This window comes from Maniola jurtina, chromosome 8 (genome assembly GCF_905333055.1).
Source record: "Maniola jurtina chromosome 8, ilManJurt1.1, whole genome shotgun sequence".
In the NCBI taxonomy this organism is placed as follows: domain Eukaryota; kingdom Metazoa; phylum Arthropoda; class Insecta; order Lepidoptera; family Nymphalidae; genus Maniola; species Maniola jurtina.
Window position 1 is genome coordinate 10,208,770 of NC_060036.1, and position 19,830 is coordinate 10,228,599.

Sequence of the window (19,830 nt, forward strand, 5' to 3'; positions counted from 1 at the left end):
TAAATGCACGTGATTAAAGTTGTGGGTCATTAATTTGATGTGTAGGCGTAGGGTTCCGTACGCGCAGGGTGCCAACGGGACCCTATTACTTAGACTAAATGTTTAAAAAAAGACCCCGCTGTTCGTCCATCCGTCTGTTAGCGGGCTGTATCTCGTGAACCGTAATAGGTAGAGAGTTGAAATTTTCACAGAATGTGTATTTCTATTGCCGCTATAACAGCTTAGTAATAAGAATTTAAAACAACCGCCATAAAAATTAGTCTCGTACGTTAATACGGAAATACGGAGTTCTTCATGTGCGAGTGACAAGTCCGACTCGCACTTGACACTTGACAGACATGCTTCTACTTGCGCAGGTTACATGCACTGTGTATACGCAACATTATGCATTATTTAAAAAAAAAAAGATGAAAAAGTATAGCAACATTATCTGATGTACCTATTAGTTTACGTCATGGTTGTATCCATACCAAGATCCATACTATCTCTAGCGGACTTCGTCTGTGTTGGTGTTAGTTAGCTGGCGGGCGTGCTCTGCCTTTTTGGAGTGTTTTTTTTTTTATTAAAACTGACTGAAAAGCACTTTTTGAAGGGGTGCCGTGCGTATGTCGGCGAGTGCCGGCACAGACGGGGTCCATACTTGTATACTTTAACTAACTTGTTACAAATAACTACAAACTTGACATTGGCTAATCTTTGTAAAGCCAGAAGAGAGAGGGAATACTATCTCTATGGTTGTATCACTGTCAAAATCATTTTCAAACTTCAAACGATTGTTTGGGACTTTGTCTGTGGTGGCGTTTGTTGGCGCGCGTGTTATGACTTTTTGGAGTGTTTTTTTGTTAGAAGTGGCCGGTTTTTGTGTCCCGCTGGTGTTTATTGGTGGTGGAACTGACCGAGGAACTGACTGAGAAGCGCTCTAGAGGGGCGCCGCGTGTATGTCGGCGGGCGCCAGCACAGACGAAGTCCATACTTATACATATAGTTTTCCTAACTTGTAAATAACTACACACTTGACATTGGCTAATCAGTGTAAAGCCAGACGAGAGAAGAAGAAAAAAAAAAAAAAACGATTGTTTGTGTTATTTACAAATTCAAATGTTGCGATGAGTTTAAAAATTATTGAATTGTTAAAATTACATGAATTTACTTTTACTTAATTTATTTAATTTAAATTTTATGGAATAATATTATGAATTTGTCATAATTGATGAAGTATTGTGAATATGGTGTTGGAAGATAGAGATGAAATTGATTTGCAACAACTTACGGAAAATGTTTCTTTTCTTGCTGAATGTTTTGATAATTCCTTTGCTATTCAGAGCTCCTTAAGTTATGTGAAAGATTGTGTTCAATCACAGCCAAAACGTTTAACCCAAAAACAAAAGTTCCTACAATCGAAAAGAGAAAACATCCTTTCACAAACAATTATTGAAAAGCAAAACACTTCATGTAATGTGGAATTATTGTCACAGTTGAAGGTAGAAAACAGGACCTATAATAAGAATTTAAAAAACTGGGGTTTACCCTATGAAATAGCAAGCAAATATGAAAAAAAAGGAATAATTGAGATGTTTGACTGGCAAGTGGATTGTCTAGGTAACTCAAAAGTTCTCCTAGAATGCCGGAATCTTGTTTATTCGGCACCTACTTCTGCAGGAAAAACTCTGGTTGCTGAGATATTGGCAATTAAGACAGTTTTGGAGCGACAAAAAAAGGTTATTATTATTTTGCCTTTCGTATCTATAGTAAGAGAGAAAATGTTTTATTTACAAGATATCTTATCCAGCTCTGGTGTCAGGGTTGAGGGATTTATGGGTTCCCAGTCCCCGCCAGGAGGCTTACAGGCTGTCCACATAGCCATTTGTACTATTGAAAAAGCAAACAGCTTAGTTAACAAACTTCTAGACGAAGGTAATATAACAGAATTAGGAGCAGTAATTGTAGATGAGTTGCATTTGCTTGGAGATCCTCATCGCGGGTACATTTTGGAGCTCCTTTTAACAAAAGTTAAATATGTCTCATCAAAATTAGATAACATGAAAATACAAATCATTGGAATGTCAGCTACACTGCCCAATTTAGAAGTATTAGCAGACTGGCTAGAAGCTGAACTATTTATTACTGAATTCCGACCCATACCATTGGATGAATATTGTTTAGTTGGCAACAAATACTATGATAAAAATGGGCAGTACATTAGGTCATTTCATAAACCAAATATGGGTATTGAATGTGATTATGTTCTATCACTTTGCTTAGAGACAATCAAAGAAGGGTGTTCAATCTTAATATTCTGTATGACAAAGAATAGATGTGAAAATTTGGCACAAAGTATTGCATCCTCGTTTTACAAGTTAGGATGTACAGATAATGAACAAGGCACAATTTTAAGAGAGCAGTTAAAGTCCACGAATATTTTAGAAGTTTTAGAACAATTAAAAAACTGTCCTGTAGGCCTGGATCAAATATTAAAAAATATTATTTCATTTGGTGTTGCTTATCATCATGCAGGGCTTACATTTGATGAGAGAGACATCATTGAAGGGGCTTTTAAATCTGGTGCGATCAGAGTATTGGTTGCTACATCCACATTGAGTTCTGGAGTAAATTTACCTGCTAGGAAAGTAATTATTAGAACTCCTGTATTTCAAAAGCAACCAATTAATATTTTAACATACAAGCAAATGATCGGTAGGGCTGGGCGTATGGGTAAAGATACACAAGGTGAGAGTGTTCTTATTTGTACTGCAGCTGAGCAGAAAATTGGATTTGAGCTGATGATGGGTACTTTAGATCCAGTTCAAAGTTGTATTGAAAGCAAAGACAAATTTATGAGGGCCATTCTAGAAATAATTGCTAGTCAAGATGTTTGTAACCAATCAGAATTAGACTTGTATACTAAATGTACTCTCCTTTGCGCTCAGCAGTCTGAGTCTAAATTCCAAAATGATTTACTAGAAGACACACTGAAAGAACTTATTAATTTTGAACTAGTAAGAATTCAAACTGAAGGGGACGAAAAAAGATATGTAGCTACATCATTGGGAAAAGCATGTCTTTCATCATCCATGGCACCAAACGATGGGCTATCATTATTTTGTGAAATACAAAAAGCTAGACAATGCTTAGTGCTTGAAACAGATCTTCATTTAATATATCTAGTAACACCATACAGTGTTAGTAATCAATGGAATGACATAGACTGGTTACATCTACTTACACTGTGGGAATCTTTAACAGCTGCAATGAAAAGGGTTGGGGAACTTGTAGGCGTTCAAGAAAGCTTTATTATTCGATGCTTAAGGAGTGCCAATAAATCGAATACTAGTCAAAACAAACTAAGTATACACAAAAGGTTAAAAATTGATCATTATATTAAAATTATTGTTATTAGAATTTTTTTTTACACAGAAATGTTATTCAAATGTGGGTTTTTCTTGTAGATTTTACACAGCTTTAGCCTTGCAAGACTTAGTAAATGAAGTTCCTTTATCAGAAGTTGCTTCTAAATTTCAATGTGCGCGAGGCTTTTTACAAGGCCTTCAACAATCATCAGCAACTTTTGCAGGTATGTGTTCCTATGTAAGTAATGTAGTACTGTTATTTTGGGATTGATTTGTTAAGAGCAACCGTCGAGTTTCTTGCTGGTTTTCCACGGTAGGAAGTACATTCCGGACCAAACAGGATTCATGATTCGCAAGTACTTGTAAAAGTTTATTTGAATAAGTAATATTTTCATTCTATTCTATGTACAAATTGCATTATTATATTGGTTTGTGTCATATTTAAAAAAAATATAATTATAAAAATTTCTTTAGGTATGGTCACAGCTTTTTGTCATCAACTGGGTTGGAAAAATATGGAAACACTTGTATCACAGTTTCAAGATCGTCTGCAGTTTGGAATACATTCCGAATTATTGGAGTTAATGAAACTGACCTCTTTAAATGGCATCAGGGCTAGAACTTTGTTTGATGCTGGATTTGAAACTATTTCTAGTATAGCATCAGCTGATGTGAATGTAATCGAAAATACGCTTTATAAATCTATGCCTTTCCAAAGTGAAAAGGAAAGGGAAGGAGATGACGACCTTGATGTTAGGAAACGAAATAAAATCAAAAATATTTGGATTACTGGCTGCTGTGGTGTGACCGCTAGAGAAGCTGCAGAAAATCTTATTTTGGAAGCAAGAAAATATTTAACCATTGAAATTGGTGTATCAGAAATCAAATGGTCAGATTTAGGTTCGTCGGAAAACTCGTTGGGTACTTATACAGATAAAAATGAAACCCAATTTCATATGAAAAACCAAAACATTGACTCCCAAAACAATATAGGAAGGATATCAGATCAAGAAAATGGAAATAATGAACTTTCCGGTAGGAATGATGCTTCTGTTCATTGTGAAGTTGAAAACAACGTCGGTAAAAACATCGTGCCATCACATGCAAGTGAAAACGACAAACAAGACATGAACACTGATAAAATTGAGGACGCTGGCAAAATTAATAGTAGTTCAAAAGTAAAAACGTATGACTGTCACAAAGCAAGTGAAAAGGATAATATTACCAAATCTGTATATGTTCCTATAAAAGAAGACCTTATGTGGGAATCTCTAAATTTAACAGGAAATGTTTTGGACAACATTACTAAACTTCGCACATCGGATAACATTTTTTCACCAAACATTAGTTTTGGTGAAAGTATGAATAGCCCTAAAGCCATAGAAGCAGACATGAGCAATCTTAATTTTACTTCGAAATCTACTACTGCAAAAGATATTAGTTTATTTTCTTCCGAAGGTGACAGCTCTAGTATATTCGAAGAATCTTTCGATTTAATAGCAGATATCTCGGTAAAAAATAATTTATTTAAAATAGATGCCCCAATTAAAGACGTTGAAACAAGTACAGACTTCATGGAGATTAATTCTAAATCAATATTGAATGCTTTCAAATCGCCTATATTAAAAGTTGATGAGGATGAAGATATTAAATTAGTCTACGACGATGAGAAATGTGATGCTAAAGAAATTAATGAGAATTTGACTAAATTTCAAGATAATGAAATTATAAACACACAAGACTTTAAAGAACCGAAGCTGAAAAATGGTTTTATCAGCCCGCTTAAACGTCGCTCTTATTTATATAAAGACTGTTCACAATCCTTGGCAAAAAAATCTAAATCATCCCAACTTAACACGCAGACTGATACGGGAGGTCAGTTTAAGTTAAAATCTTCCAAGTCGAAGGATTTTGCTCTAAAATTTGCAAAAATTGCTGTAAACTGCTACGTTTTCCGAGAAAACGATGTAAATACTAACTTTTTATATATTGAAAATGCTACAGGTGTTTCTATCATTTTGGATACTAGTCGTACAGTTTATAAATCTGGTGATATTATTGGGAATAACATAATATTCAAAAAACCTCTTGTTTCTTCTGAGCAACAAATCGACAAAATGCAAGAGTTGCCTATAAAAGGAATAGCATTCTGTCTAAAACATAATCTGTGTGTGTATTTGGATTTAACATCCTTAGGCAACTTTTTGCCGGCGGTGAAGTTTAAAATAGCTCGATTATTTTCAAATGCAGCTTTTAAATTGAAGATGCTATGTACAAAGTCAAACTATGTACACATTAAGAAATGGCTGGGAAAAGATCTAGTTACAAATTGCACTGATGTAACATTGGCGGAATGGTTGCTAGATAGTGATGAGAGGGTTTCCAAAATAGTTGACCTGGTAAGTCTAAGCCGTATTCTCGTGATTTGTTTAGAAGAATTTTGTATTAACTGTAAATTTTTTTTAAGGCGAAAAAGTACTGTGATATTGATTTAACAAATAGTCAAATAACTATTAAAGGCGAAACGAAAAAGTACAACGATCTAGACACATACGAAGTAGCTTGTTTAAAAGCCTGGTGCATTTGGGCAGTTGCAGAAAAACAGAGTATGATGCTATTAACCAAATATCAGGTTTTGGAAGAAGCCCTCCGTAAGTAAAATCTCATTTACCTACTAAGGTTGTTAAATGATTCAAAACAAATAAAACTGGATAACCCTACCGGAAAAGCTGTCTCCAGAAGATCTAGCGTTCCGGTACAAAGTTGTATAGAAGCCAGTTAAGGGTATAGATTTTATAAAGCTGCCATATCCCTCCTAGCTTAGCCCGATCCTATCTAATGGTACGTTCACATACACCGGCCAATGTTTGCTTTCATTGATCGGTGGTCGGCAAGCGCAGAAGTGTAGAAAGGCACTAAATGCCTTTGTGTTGACCAAGACCAAGTGCGCTTAGCGTTTGCCGATGGCGTTTGTCCAGAAAGTAAACGAATGTTTAAACTGCATCACTTACCACCCAGTGAGCTTGCAGTGAAGGGTTAACTTGTCAACAAATAAATAAAAAAACATAAAATTGTTAAGATATTTCAAAATTACTTGACGAAGCTTTCTTAATTGACTATTGGACCCCACAAAGCCTTATTAAAAGTTACATAAAGATTTAAGATATTGTTATAGATACGGAGACTCAAATTGCAAAGATACTAGGGAGCTGCGAGTTCTACGGCGTCCATGTGGATAAAAATCTCGCGTCACAACTTCTGATTGATGTGAAAAACTCACAGGAAGTCCTTCAAAAGAAAGCTTTTAAACTGTGCGGATATCACTTCAACTTCAACTCCTCGAAAGATGTGGCTAAGGTAGGTACCTACTAAGTTAATCTGACAACGATAGATAGCGTTATGAGAGCGGAGTACCTAGAGGAGTCGGAACTATTCTACCTAGTTCAACCCAACGTTTTACTATCGGACCGCGAGGTATCGCCCAGGTCTGCACTTCTACATAGTCAAAATGCCACGGACCCGTACGAAGCGATTCGCTTCCTCTTTTTTTGTAAATAAAAAATAGCGAGCAAACGAGCAGACGGGTCACCTGGTGTTAAGTGATTACCGTCGCCCATGAACATCTGTAGCACCAAAGGTACTTAACGCCAATGCGTGCCGGCCGGCCTTTCAGGAATTTCTCGTTTCTAATACGTGCTGCTGAGTATGGAAAGTCCTTCTGGCTTCCGTTTTTCCTGCTAGCTATAATATTGGTACCGTCTCCAAAATAAGAATAAATAGACATTTTCATGGGCAGGCGCGCTCCACACCTTAGACTGCATCATCTCTTGCTTGGTGTGACTGCAATCATGCGCAAGGCAATAAAAGTTATGCGTTGTGACTTACAATTTTCCTATATGATCTATGCGATGTTGGACCTCTGAATAGAACAGAAGGTTTTCGTCTCATGCACGCCTAGTAACACCATTCATCATAATTATCATGATTAATTCGACGCCGGCCCATTACCTCTCGACCTCTCGAACCGAAGACCGATTACTACCACCACTCCACTAAGCTATCACCGCTTCGTAACGGCACTTTACCTTTAAAGTAAATATCATGGCAGGCCCTAGGAGTATACCGCGGGCGCAAAGTGAGCACTCGGAAGAGCGTTCTGTGCGCGCACAGCAGTTCCCTGGCCAGTATCGTGATGTACTGGAGGAAGCTCCACTCCATCCTCACAAAGACGCTGTATCCGCTCACCGAACGAGCGTTCAACTACAGTGCGGACGACAGGTTTGTACTATACTGGCTTACGCCGTTAGCTCGTCCACGTGAACTACACTTTAAACCCCCTATCTTAACCTTAACGTTTTAACTGAATTTTCAAAAATCCTTTCTTAGCGAATGTTGAAGCATTATAATAGCTATCTGCACGCCAATTTCAGCCCGATCCGTCTAGTAGTTTTAGCTCTGCGTTGATAGATTAGTTAGTCAGTTACCCTTTCAAATAAATGTTTCCAAATGGCCGCCATGAAAATTTAAAAAGAGTCATTTCTTGTACTATGGTATGGCATCCTTCGTGTGCTAGTCTGACCGACTACTGACACGACCGATTTATTAATATTGTTGTTGTTTTTAATGCTGTTATTGATGATAAGTAAATCACACCATTTTATTAAACTAGAAAAGCTGCAAGCGCTAAGTAAATACTAAATTATTCATGAAAATACATATAGCAAATGCAAGCGTCGTGAAACCACCGCAGCTTGGAGGTGCAGCTATGAATAAATGATTTGATTTGCAGGATAAGCCCCTCCTACACTATGTTCACTTGCACCGGACGAATTAGTATGCACGAGCCGAACCTCCAAAATGTTCCACGAACGTTTACCATTCCTCTTAGATATCTCAAAGTGATAGACGACAATGAGCCTTGTGAGGACGTAATAGAGTTCAACTGTAGGAATATCTTCAAAGCTTCGTCGGGCTACGTATTCGTGTCCGCCGATTATTGCCAGCTCGAGATGAGGATTTTGACTCACTATTGCAAGGATGCGGGTTTGACTAGGATTATGAAGTCCAATGTAGACGTTTTCAAGTCAATTGCGGCCTCGTGGAGTGGCGTTCCGGAAGAGCAGGTACCTACTCTGATGAATGTTTATTGTCTACCTATATCTATTTTTCGTTGCCTTAATAATTTATGATTAATATTATTAACATACTAATAATCAAAATAAATGCGAAAGTATCTGTCCCTCTATCTGCTACTTTTTCAACAGTGCATGCTTTTAAGCGATTTACACGTTTGGTACAGGGATAGCTTGTATCCCGTAGAAGGATAAAGGCTACCTTTGTCCCGGAAAATGAGATAAAGGTTCCCACAGAATTTTTAAAAACCTAATCCCACGTCGATGAAGTCGTGGGCATCATCGCTTAAGCGCTAAAAAAGTGTTATTTTAATATCAAATTAATAACGTATTATACGTTAGGTTGATGACGACCTGCGCCAGAAGGCAAAGCAGCTTTGTTACGGCATTCTTTACGGGATGGGAAACAGAACTTTGGCGCAACATCTGGATGTCGACGAGATAGAAGCAGCTATGTTCATGGACACCTTCTACAAAACCTATCCAGCGATCAAGGCGTTCACTCAGAGCGTTATCGATGAATGCAGGAAGAACGGTTACGTGGAGACGTTGATGAGACGTAGAAGATATTTGCCGGACATAAAAAGCAACGTTGTGTCCAAAAGAAGTAAGTTTTTTGAAGATCCTAATGCATTTACAATATTTATAACGCTTTTTTATCATTTACATAATCTTCGATTGTAGTTATAATGTGCTTTTTCCAGGAGCATACTTTTAATAGATTTGTTAAACTTGTGCAAGTCTAAAATTTACTGTGGATTTGGTTAAGGTCTAAGTATAGGTTTGGTTTTAGACAACGACTAGAAAGCGTGCATTAATATTAAATTTAGATTTTATTTGCTGCGTAACCTACTACACTGGCGCCTGCATCGATATAATTTAATGGATTTTATTGATTTTTAGCCGAGAAACACGGTTCTTTCATTTGAGTTCAATTCCCTTGTAAAATAAATAATAGATCAGTTCATCAGTCTACATAAGCTTATGATAAAAGTTTGTCGCCCTCATGGCGGTTCAGAGAGGAAACTATGTGATTCTTTTAATTTGATTAGAATCATACAATTATACTTGCAATCACTGAAACGAACATATTATACCTGCACAACCGTACACAATATGCACTTGTACGCTGGAAAGAAAAAGGTGTGCCTACAAGGTACAAGAGACCTATGTTCACCACTGGATGTCAATCCATTGTTGATGATGGTGATGATGATGACGCTCACATAGCCGCTTCTGTTATCAGCGCCAAAATGGCGAAAATCGAGTTTCTTTAAAATCTGGTCGGCAATCGCAAGTCCAGCGCACTCCGCGTAGTATAATCAGTGCTTGCAATACATTCGTCTTGTGAATGTTATTGAAAAGAATACCAGTCGGGTTAAAATGTTTGAATTTATATTGTTTAATAAACTTAATTAATTGTTGCCAGGTACAGCTGAAAGGCAAGCAGTGAACACAACCATCCAAGGCTCGGCGGCCGACATAGCAAAAGCTGCAATGTGCGCCATAGACACAAACACGAGCGCTGATGTAGACAAACCTCGTTTAATTCTACAAATGCACGACGAACTCATCTACGAAGTCATTGAATCAGAGAAGGATACTTTTATCCATACAATTAAAAAGTTAATGGAGGACACGGTGCATTTAAATGTCCCTCTGCCGGTTAAAGTTAAAACTGGTTACACTTGGGGCTCTATGGAAGAAGCTAAGTTTTAATTTTTTTTAATCATGAAATTTAATAGGTCGAAATTGTAATATTGTCTGTGATATTTACCTGATATTCTAAATAAAATGTATTTTTGCAGTAAAACATTATTATTTCGTTTTATTTCTAAACTAGATGTGGATGACGCCTAACTTCGTCCGCATGATTATAGTTTTTTTTTATATCCCGCTCGTAAAAAGTAGCCTATGTTTCAATTCAGGGTATAACTTATAAGCTATCCCCATACTAAATTTCAGCCAAATTAGTTCAGTCATTGTATCGTGAATAAGTAACAAACAAACGTCCAAACTTTCACATTTCTAATATTAAGTACGATGATTTTCTTTAGGGTCAGCGCAGATCGACAACTTTTCTAACAGATAAAATATATATCTATGAAGGTAGATGGATATACGAGTAATTTGTTTCCATCTTACATACACTAAGTAGGATATCATATTATGCTATATTCGATTCGGATTAGACCGATATAAATGCCTCGACAGTTTTCGCGCTCGGTCTGCGCTTGCCACAAAAAAAACTTCTACTAAAAGTAAAAGTTTGGATAAATTAATTTAATTTAGATAGGTGAATTTACATTAGGGGCTACCTAAGATAGGCAAGATTCGATTTTTGATCATAGATCTGATAATAGCTGTTATGTTATGCCTTGACCTACTGACTGCGATCCTTCTAAGTGCCGCCTATTGTCTAATGAACTAATGGAGGTTACCTAGTACCTACCCATATCTGCAACTACCATCAATCTCATTCTAGATAGGGATTTCCTTGCAAGAATGATACTTTCATTCCTAAAAGTTCAAGAAAGAATATTACTATGGCTTAGGGTTTGTTTTTATACAAATATCTACTTAAGTACCTTATGAATCTAATCCATATACTAATATTGTAAATGCGAAAGTGTGTGTGTCTGTCTGTCTGTATGTCTGTCTGTCTGCTACCTTTTCACGGCCCAACAGTATAACCGATTCTGACGAAATTTGGTACAGGGTTAGCTTATATCCCGGGGACGGACATAGGTTACTTTTTATCCCGGAAAATCAAAGTGATCCTTTAAGGGTTCCGTTTTTCCTTTTACGGTAAGGAACCCTAAAAAGTGGACAGGGAAGCACTTATCCTCTATAAGAGATCTCTACCATTTACCCTTGGTAGTGGGAGGGGTGGTAAATGAAGAATAGGTATTACTACAAAGAAAGTAAGATTTATGAAAAAGTATTTAGTACCTACCTACCTAGTAGGTATATTATTAAGTTCATATTAAACAAAGAGCCACTTTTCCATAAAATGGCAATTTGCATCTCTCACTTATATTTAACTGCAATTTGCGTCCCATTTAAAAAGGCACAACAAAAGCCACTTTCGGACATTTAACCTTGGCGCCAACTCCGCGCGTTTCCGAGTTTTCCCACTTTTCCAGTTAGCGCTAACTAAGCACAGAGGCCGCGCTGCGCGGTTCGCATCGCGCAATCAATATCTGCGCGCTACAGCCCTCGGAAAAGCCAGGCAGGTTGTCACCCTCCGTCACGCCAGCCACACGACCCATCCCTGAACGTTTAATCCTGATCCCAAAATGAAGCTCTCTGTAAAATGATAAAATTCGCGGTGTTCGGTGACTGACGCAGTACCGGAGTACGCGCGCGGTTGATCGTTCGAGTGATAACAAGGTTTCAGTGTTTCATAAGAATGCATTTACATTTCGAGAGGAACGTAAACGCGAAATGCGACTGCACGATACTGTCGCTGTCGTGGATGGGCAAAGTTCCCGACGAGCTGCCAGAGGTGAGTTCGGTTGGAAGAGCCAAATTATATTTTTAACATTTACCTTAGATACCTCGGTAGGAACGGCATTCCGAACCAGTGATAAATTATTTTGACGATTCAAAAGCACTTGTAAAAGTTTACTTGAATGAAAACGTTTAGTTAAATGGTTAAAAATACTCTGTAACAAAAGCTATCAGATTTCTTTGTGCGAAATTAGATTGGTTATTATTACGAGAGCTAAAAGTTAAAAGTTCTTCACGTACCTACATTACATTCTTATACTTGAGGATTCTTATACTTCACATACATTTTTATACTTGAGGATTTACGATTTTATCTACGGTTCATGTTCTTTTGAAAGGCAACTTTAACTTCATATATTCTATGGCGAGTCGGTCTCGGTAGCAGTTAGGAAAACATTGTAAGGAACCTCCATCTTCAGCGTGGTGGACTGTGGCCTAAACTAAACCCTTCTCATTCTGAGAGGAGATCCATGCTCAGTTGTGAGCTGGTGATGGGTAGATGATATCCCAAACAGGCATAAAAATCTATTTGATAGATATTATGGCCAAAATCACAAAAAATGCGGATTAGATTACTTACCAGATTTTTGATCGGAAAACTGATATTTTGTAAGTTGTTTCAATAATGGTTATTGGTTACCTATTTAGGTAAGGGAACCAGATATTGACCGTAAGTTTTTAAAAATTAAGTAGAACAAACCATGTTAAAAAATATAAAAATTTGTTTGTAACATTATCACCATAGCGTTTGATGACTCTGGTGCAGCGGTAACCGCTGTGGTCTTTTATACGGGAGACCCCGGGTTCGATTCTCGGCAGAGACAATTTGAGAATTTATAATTTCTAAATTGTTTCTGGTCTGGTCTGGTAGGAGGCTTCTGCCGTGGTTAGTTACCCCCTACCGGAAAAGTCAAGCCGCTAAGCGATTTAGCGTTTCGGTACGATGCTGTGTACCGACCGACCGCCACGCCGCGCCGTACGCCGACGCGACGGTCTAAGTATAACTGCCCAGTGCCCTTTATGTATAAGTATTTTTTTAAACAAAGTAGCTAAGTATTTTTTTATGTGATGGCACTAAAAATTCACAATTAAAAATGTAAAACCCTACTTTGAATCTGCGACCTCATTTTATTGTAATTTTCCGTTCAGTAAATTAAAATTAAATAGGTTTATATCAAAGTTCAACTAATGGCTATGAAATTGCCAAAGAGATTAGCGGTCTGGATTTGGAGGGACGACGACAATATAAGAAGTTCGCATTACTTATTACATACAAGCTTAGCTACACTACCTAGTACCTACCAATATTAAATTTCCATTAGGTACGTTTTTCAAATGAATGATAGAATATAGGTACGTACGTTTTTCTTGCCTATACTTATATTATAAAGAGGTAAAGAGGTTTGTTGTTGTTGAGGTTGAACTACTGAACCGATTTTGAAAATGTTTTATTGAATTGAAAATTAGAAAGCTACATTATTCCTGAGTAACATCTCAATTTTTTTGGAAAATAGGTAAAATATAGCTTACTATATTTTACCTATTTTCCAAAAAAATTGAGATCCTTACAAAAAAGTGATCCTATAAGGGTTGCGTTTTTCCTTTTGAGGTACGGAACCCTAAAAATTGTAATAAGCTACCCGTGCGAGGCCGGAGTGGATCGCTAGTAGGTACTTAAGTAGGTATTAAAGAACCTAAAGGTAGCTTTTTTAGCTAGTGAGCAAATTGTACTTACCTTATTGTAACGACAAGACTAGTTAGGTACCTAAATAATTAGGTAGGTAGGCACAACCGTACAACATAAAGTTATCTACATGAAATTCATACTTCCATACTTGATGTGCGAAAAAGTGTCTGTCTGTCTGCTACATTTTCACGGTTCGTCCTTTTAAAACCAATTTTGATGAAAGGTTAATAATAATAATAATTAGCTTGAATCCTGGAAACGGACATAGCCTACCTTTATTCCGGAAAAGCAAAGAGTTCCCACGGGATTTTTAAATAACGTATTAGATACTAGATCGATAGACTATATCCACGCGGAGGATATTACGGACACCAGCTTAAAATAGTCCAAAGCTTCAAATAAAGTTTACTATCAATAGTCACCCAAAACAATAAAGTAGGTAAATACCTTTGATTGATACGTATTGGTTCATTATATTTATTTATCAATGAAACGAATGATCGTTCCTTCATCAAATTCAAAATGGTCCTCAAATGATTTTTAACGACTAATTAAATAGGGACGTGTTTGTAGGTGTGCATACATAATATTATGGACGTAAACATGTAAGTACAAAGGATAAGTATGTTTCCAAGGGTTTCTAAGTCTAAGCAGCAGCGGGCAAAGCCCTGTATCATTGCATCAGCTTATAAGTAAGTATTAGAAACATTATAATGTTTGTAAGTACCAGATACGTAGGTACGTAGAAGATCACATTAGAGATCAAATCAGAATATAACCATTACATTATGTAGGTAAGTATCTAATATACCTAATAAAGATTTTAGTAAGTCTTCTACTATCCACCTACCTACCTACCTACTTTGAAAAACCACGGGTTTTTTAAAAACCATAAACCTAAATCCAAGCGTAGAAGTCGCGACCATCATCAGAGTCGAAGCGTTTTATTCATTTCAACATAGTGTTACTTTGTCATACTAACAATTACTCGTATTACATTTACGAGGTAATACCTACAATCCGTGAAGCACTGCCTATCTACCTGCCTTCAATTACAACTATCTAAGTATAAAACGCCATAATATGTCGTGTGAAGCCGGCTTAAAAAGGCTTTGAACTCGCTTAGACCGAAGACCGTCATTTAGAAAGCTTAGCCGTTTTCTATTTACATTCCTTGCAAATTGCTGTAAACTTAGATACTACATCCTTTGTACCTACTCCATTGTAACATTTTACCCCGAGACCCCTACAAAGCCCTACCTTCATCATAATAATTCATATCCAAAGAGTCAATAGAAGGGATGTAATTTTTTTGTGTTATTAAATTATTGCTATAAGTACTTACTTACTTAAGTACCTATATACAAAGGAATATATGAACGCTTGTAAATATACTTGTCAGTACTTGTTTTTATTATTTAGGAGGCGTTACTGCCGAATTTTGAAACATTAGGTAGTGTTTCAAAATGGTTCACCAACGTTTCATTAATGGTTCACCGAAATGCTCATCATATACAAGGTACGCTGACAATTTTTTGCGTATAATTCTTGGTACGTATAAAGAGATGTTTGTGTGTTCGGGGCACAAGAGTAGAACTTTTAGTTTATAGGACTAGAAATAAATTAATAGCATTTATTTTGACAAAATTTACTTTGGAATAGTCGGTGGCTGTACTTACTGTGTGTAAGTATAAAGTACGTACCTCTCACTACCTACGCATTGATGAAAGTCAAGTATCGATCTCTACCTACAATTTATCTTTGTTTGGGCTGAAACTATAGAGGCAATTAATTTTAAACTGTGTTTTGTATCTTGTATTTTTAACAACTCTAAAAAATGCAGAAGTAAAAGTCCAAAAGAAACCTAGGTATCTTTCTTACGAATTTTATTCCACAAATAAGCAAGTAATTTATATCAAAACTACCACTGCAGAGTGCAGATACCTACGCCTTATTTTAATCCTAATTCCAGACTTAGATCAGAGATTGTCTACTGAATGAAACCGTGGCATATTGATGTTACGTAACCTGAACAGCTTGTTCTTGTTTCTAGTCAAAACTGCGCCGTTCCTTTGGTGATAAAAGTTTGACGACAGGGTACGGTAGGATCAAGTAGGTACCTGACTGAAAGGTAGGTTAAGTATTCTTTGGTAGGATTACGAAAAGTTTCTTTCACATAGGATTACGATACTGTGCCTAGTAATTATCGATCGTTAATCTAGCAAATTTATCAATAATTTGGAAGGAAAACTAAAGCCTTCTATATTCTATACCTTCTATAACATAACCCTTCCTTTTGGCGTTACCGTAGTCGGGTAATAAGTAAATATTTAAAATCTAAAAGCCCGTTTAACACATTTTTTTATTAAAGATGAACCAGCGCATCGCTTACGCAATCCAATGTTCGATGTTTTAATTAAACTTTTGGCTGAGTGAATTCTCGTTGTCACGTTTATTACAATAATATAAATTCGACGAGTTTATTTTCAGGAGGTAACCTTCCTAGTTAAATACTCATGTAGTTTTAACCGAGAAAGGTTTCAAAACCAATTTGGTTTATACTTATACCTACTACGTCACATAAACCCGCTTGTCTATGAATTAAGTAGTGCATTTTTACACCGGTTCAGGACACACGAGCTTTAAAATAGTAGGTATAGAATACCTACTCTTTACGTTTTCCTCTATTTACTTGCGGCATTTACCTAGTGCCCTTGCTACGCTCTGGTATGCCCTGCTTGTAATACTACAAACTGCTTACGTCAAACTATCACAATGTACCTGGGTAGTACCTAGCTATACTAATTACTTATATATTTTTTGCGTATTAGACTATGATATCAAAAATAAAACCTAGCTTAAAATTCTCAGGATCCAGGCGAAGCCCCTTCCATCATTGACATCTATGATACGATTTTGGTGATTGAGGGAATAAATAAACGTACAAAATATAACAGAGTCAAACAATCCATGTATCACTAGAGGATGTCCTCCTTGAGTTCCTTTGCGTGGTTAGGTTTTTAAAAATACCATGGAAACTCTTTGATTTTACGGAATGAAAATTAGCCTATGTCACTTTCCAGGTCTTTAACTATGCCCATAGTCCATGCAAAATTACGTATTTCCATTGGTCTGTTGCGGTGTGATTGACGGAAACCAAGAAACAAACAGTTACGCATTTAAAACATTAATAGGTATGCAAAAATAGGATACCATGATGGTACTACCTATAGGTGATCAATTTGGCAAATGAATTACATCCGATGAATTTTGAACCCCCTAATAGGTACGGTAGTCCAGCCTGCAAAGGCTATTTATGGCTAATTGCCAATCTCTCCACCATCTCCGGTATATCGCATGTGCCCGGACATGGTATTGCACCTAATGTTGATTGCAAATCAAAATCTATTTTCATCTGTCTATTTAAGGGCATACAGATTCTTTTATGACCAGAAATCGAAAAAAAATATCATACTGTTCATTAAATAGCTTAACTATTCCGAAAAAATCCGTAGAGGTTTTTTAAATAAAAATTCTTTAAAAAAAAGTACCAACATACACAGTTGAAGTATTCATGACCACATAAAAGGAACATTAAAATAAGATACTTGTAGAAAACTAATTGTAAAAAAAAGATTCCGACGAATTGAAGTCGGTTGAAAAGATTGAATTCTTCTAGTAAATGTCACTACGAAATTGAAGACGTGCCGTAGGCTTCTACGTCGTAGCTGGTGGCTACGTCAGTTACTTGAAACAATTTAGTTCCATTATTTTCTATACATCTACGATCTTTGTATACTGGGAAAACAAAGCTTTCAATTTTAATGATCATGAAATAAATATAGGATTGGAGAACCTAGACTACAAATGAGAAGTTCTGTTAGTCTGCTTATTATCTTTTCACGGCTTAACTTTTGATACTAGTTGTCTAGAAACGAGATGGGCTGCTTTTAATCTCGGGAAATTATTTTTTCCCATAAGTCTCTCGGGAAAACAAGAGCACAAAGTCGAGGCAATACACATACCTTATATATAAAATGCACATATTTAATGAGCCTCTTCAAACAGTAATTACGTATGTAAACAGTACCTAAGTACGTTTGTGTTTAGAATAAACATAAAACAAAAAGATACTTTTCATTGTGAGTTCTCAAATGATGAAAGTACATATGCTATATTAGCCAATGCCCGCAACTTCATCCGCGTGGATTTAGGCTTTTTGATTTTCCGCGATAAAAAGTAGTCTATGTGCTAATCGAGGATATTATCGATCTCCATTCCAAATTTCAGCCAAATCTGTCTAGATGTTTTTGCGGGAAAGAGTATTAAACATACACACACATACACAATATACACAAAAACTTTCGCCATTATAATATTAGTGTAATATGTTTTGTTTTAATATATCTACCATGTAAGAGAACATGTTGTATTTCATAAACAGAGATAGCTCAGTGACATAATCTGTTGAATAGCGTACCCGAACCCTGGAATGGGCGTCCCTAACCTAACCCTTTCCTTTACATAGTAACATTATTATTGTCAACCCTCAATAACTGTCAACCATTGATGTTGAAAGAGCCACTGAGCCGTCAACCCTGTGTTTGTTTTTACATGTTTCTCTCATGTTTCTCAGTGGCAATTTTATCTTCATTAGTTTTCGACTATTTATTTTTTGTTTTATTTATTTGGAAATCTTTACACACACATAAAAGAAAACTATACTTTGGTTATACGAGTACGAAGTAAACGCCTTATTGCTAATGCCCACTGAAACGCAGTAAACAAGTGTAAACATTTTTTGTGTCGATTCAACGTACTTACTTCATCGAGTGATGTTGTGTCATGGTTTTCACGTTGACCTTCTGACACTCTAAAAGTGCAAAATGAGAAGAAGAAGATCACTAAACAAACATTTAGTTCTCAGTATATGCTCACATGCCGATTACTGCTACTATGTACCAGAATGGCGAAAATTAACTTACTTACTTCAAAATAAACTAAACAGGTCGGCAATCGCAAGTCCCAAGTCCAGTGTATTAGTAGAGATCAGCGGAGGTTCAAGACTTTAAGATATTAGGTAGGTCTCTCAACGACCATCACGTGGACAAACGTTGCTATTACTCTGTGTCCTAAAGGTTCAAAGTTCGCACGATAATTGCACGACTATTATTCGACTTCACTGTACCTACCTATATTTTGATTGCAGGTAGCAAACGATCAAACAAAATGGAACTGCCTTAGTCTCTTTTACAGCTTGCTTATGAATTTTATTTGTTTTATTATCAGGAAGAGGGGTGGAAGCTGAACCGTAACAACTACTACCAAGAAGGTTGGCTGGCGACAGGCAACGTGCGCGGCGTAGTGGGCGTCACATTCACATCGTCACACGCGCGCCGTCCGCACGAGCTGCCACTGCGTACCAACTACAACTTGCGAGGGCACCGCTCTGATGTGAGTTATACAAATAAGTAGATTATAGTAGCTTAGTAACTTAGTAGATTTAGAGCCTTGATAGCTCAACGGTTGAGGAGCGGACTGAATTCCGAAAGGTTGGCGGTTCAAACCCCACCCATTGCACTATTATCGTACCCACTCCTGGCACTTTACACTTAATTGGAGGGGAAAGGGGAGTATTAGTCATGATTAGCAAGCATGGCTAATATTCTTTAAAAAAAAGTAGATTCTGCAGCAAGGATGGCTCACGACTGAAAACGTACGCAGAGTACTGGGCGTAGCGACGTACACAACGTACTTATTTTCAGCAACCTCATCACATGCGCCGCTAAAGAAATGGCGGAGTATATCTATTGGATATATCGTAGGCATTCTCGTAGAACGCGTAGACCACGGGCATTCTCACCAGTGTAGGCCTTTGTAGGCCAATGGCGTAGACAGTTGATGCGCTACGATCGTAGAGGACGTAGCCCGTAGGCATATCTACGCTTTGCTATAGTCGCGAACGGCGATAGCAAAAACACATTTTTTTTAATATTTCTGTCAAAACCATGGGTTTCTGACTTAGAATTCAGTAAATATTGCCGTCAGCCGTATTGAAATGAGTGTGTGTTATGGGTATTTTTAGATGCTTACTTTTTGCAGCTTTTCTATTTTATATTATTACTTGCTAATGCCCGCGACTTCGCGTGGA

General features: G+C 37.0%; 2 protein-coding genes across 4 annotated transcripts in view; both read left to right on the plus strand.

The window, feature by feature from the left end:
• Nucleotides 1–1,090: 1,090 nt before the first annotated feature.
• LOC123867822 (DNA polymerase theta) lies at nt 1,091–10,297 on the plus strand. Of its 2 annotated transcripts, XM_045910093.1 has the most exons (10): nt 1,091–3,358; nt 3,447–3,571; nt 3,822–4,495; nt 4,568–5,746; nt 5,815–5,998; nt 6,523–6,704; nt 7,456–7,625; nt 8,137–8,470; nt 8,822–9,086; nt 9,909–10,297. In XM_045910093.1, exons 1-10 carry the CDS (start codon nt 1,227–1,229, stop codon nt 10,196–10,198), a joined length of 5,535 nt encoding a protein of 1,844 aa, XP_045766049.1. In that variant the 5' UTR covers nt 1,091–1,226; the 3' UTR covers nt 10,199–10,297. The 2 variants fall into 2 exon arrangements, with proteins under 2 accessions (XP_045766049.1, XP_045766048.1); XM_045910092.1 differs by having other exon boundaries at nt 3,822–5,746.
• Nucleotides 10,298–11,481: 1,184 nt separating this feature from the next.
• LOC123867823 (tubby-related protein 4) overlaps nt 11,482–19,830 on the plus strand; it is a 28,044-nt gene continuing 19,695 nt past the window's right edge. For both annotated transcript variants that reach the window (XM_045910094.1, XM_045910095.1), the window contains exons 1-2: nt 11,482–11,987; nt 18,969–19,133. In XM_045910094.1, coding sequence (XP_045766050.1) covers nt 11,892–11,987; nt 18,969–19,133 — 261 coding nt within the window. In that variant the 5' untranslated portion in view covers nt 11,482–11,891. The remainder of the gene's footprint in view (nt 11,988–18,968; nt 19,134–19,830) is intronic.

Coding starts and splice junctions, on each gene's coding strand:
- LOC123867822 (XM_045910092.1), top strand. CDS start 1,227: ATGGTGTTGGAAGATAGAGATGAAATTGATTTGCAACAACTTACGGAA. Junction 5,999..6,522: donor GGTTTTGGAAGAAGCCCTCC/GTAAGTAAAATC, acceptor ATATTGTTATAG/ATACGGAGACTCAAATTGCA. Junction 8,471..8,821: donor GTGGCGTTCCGGAAGAGCAG/GTACCTACTCTG, acceptor ATTATACGTTAG/GTTGATGACGACCTGCGCCA.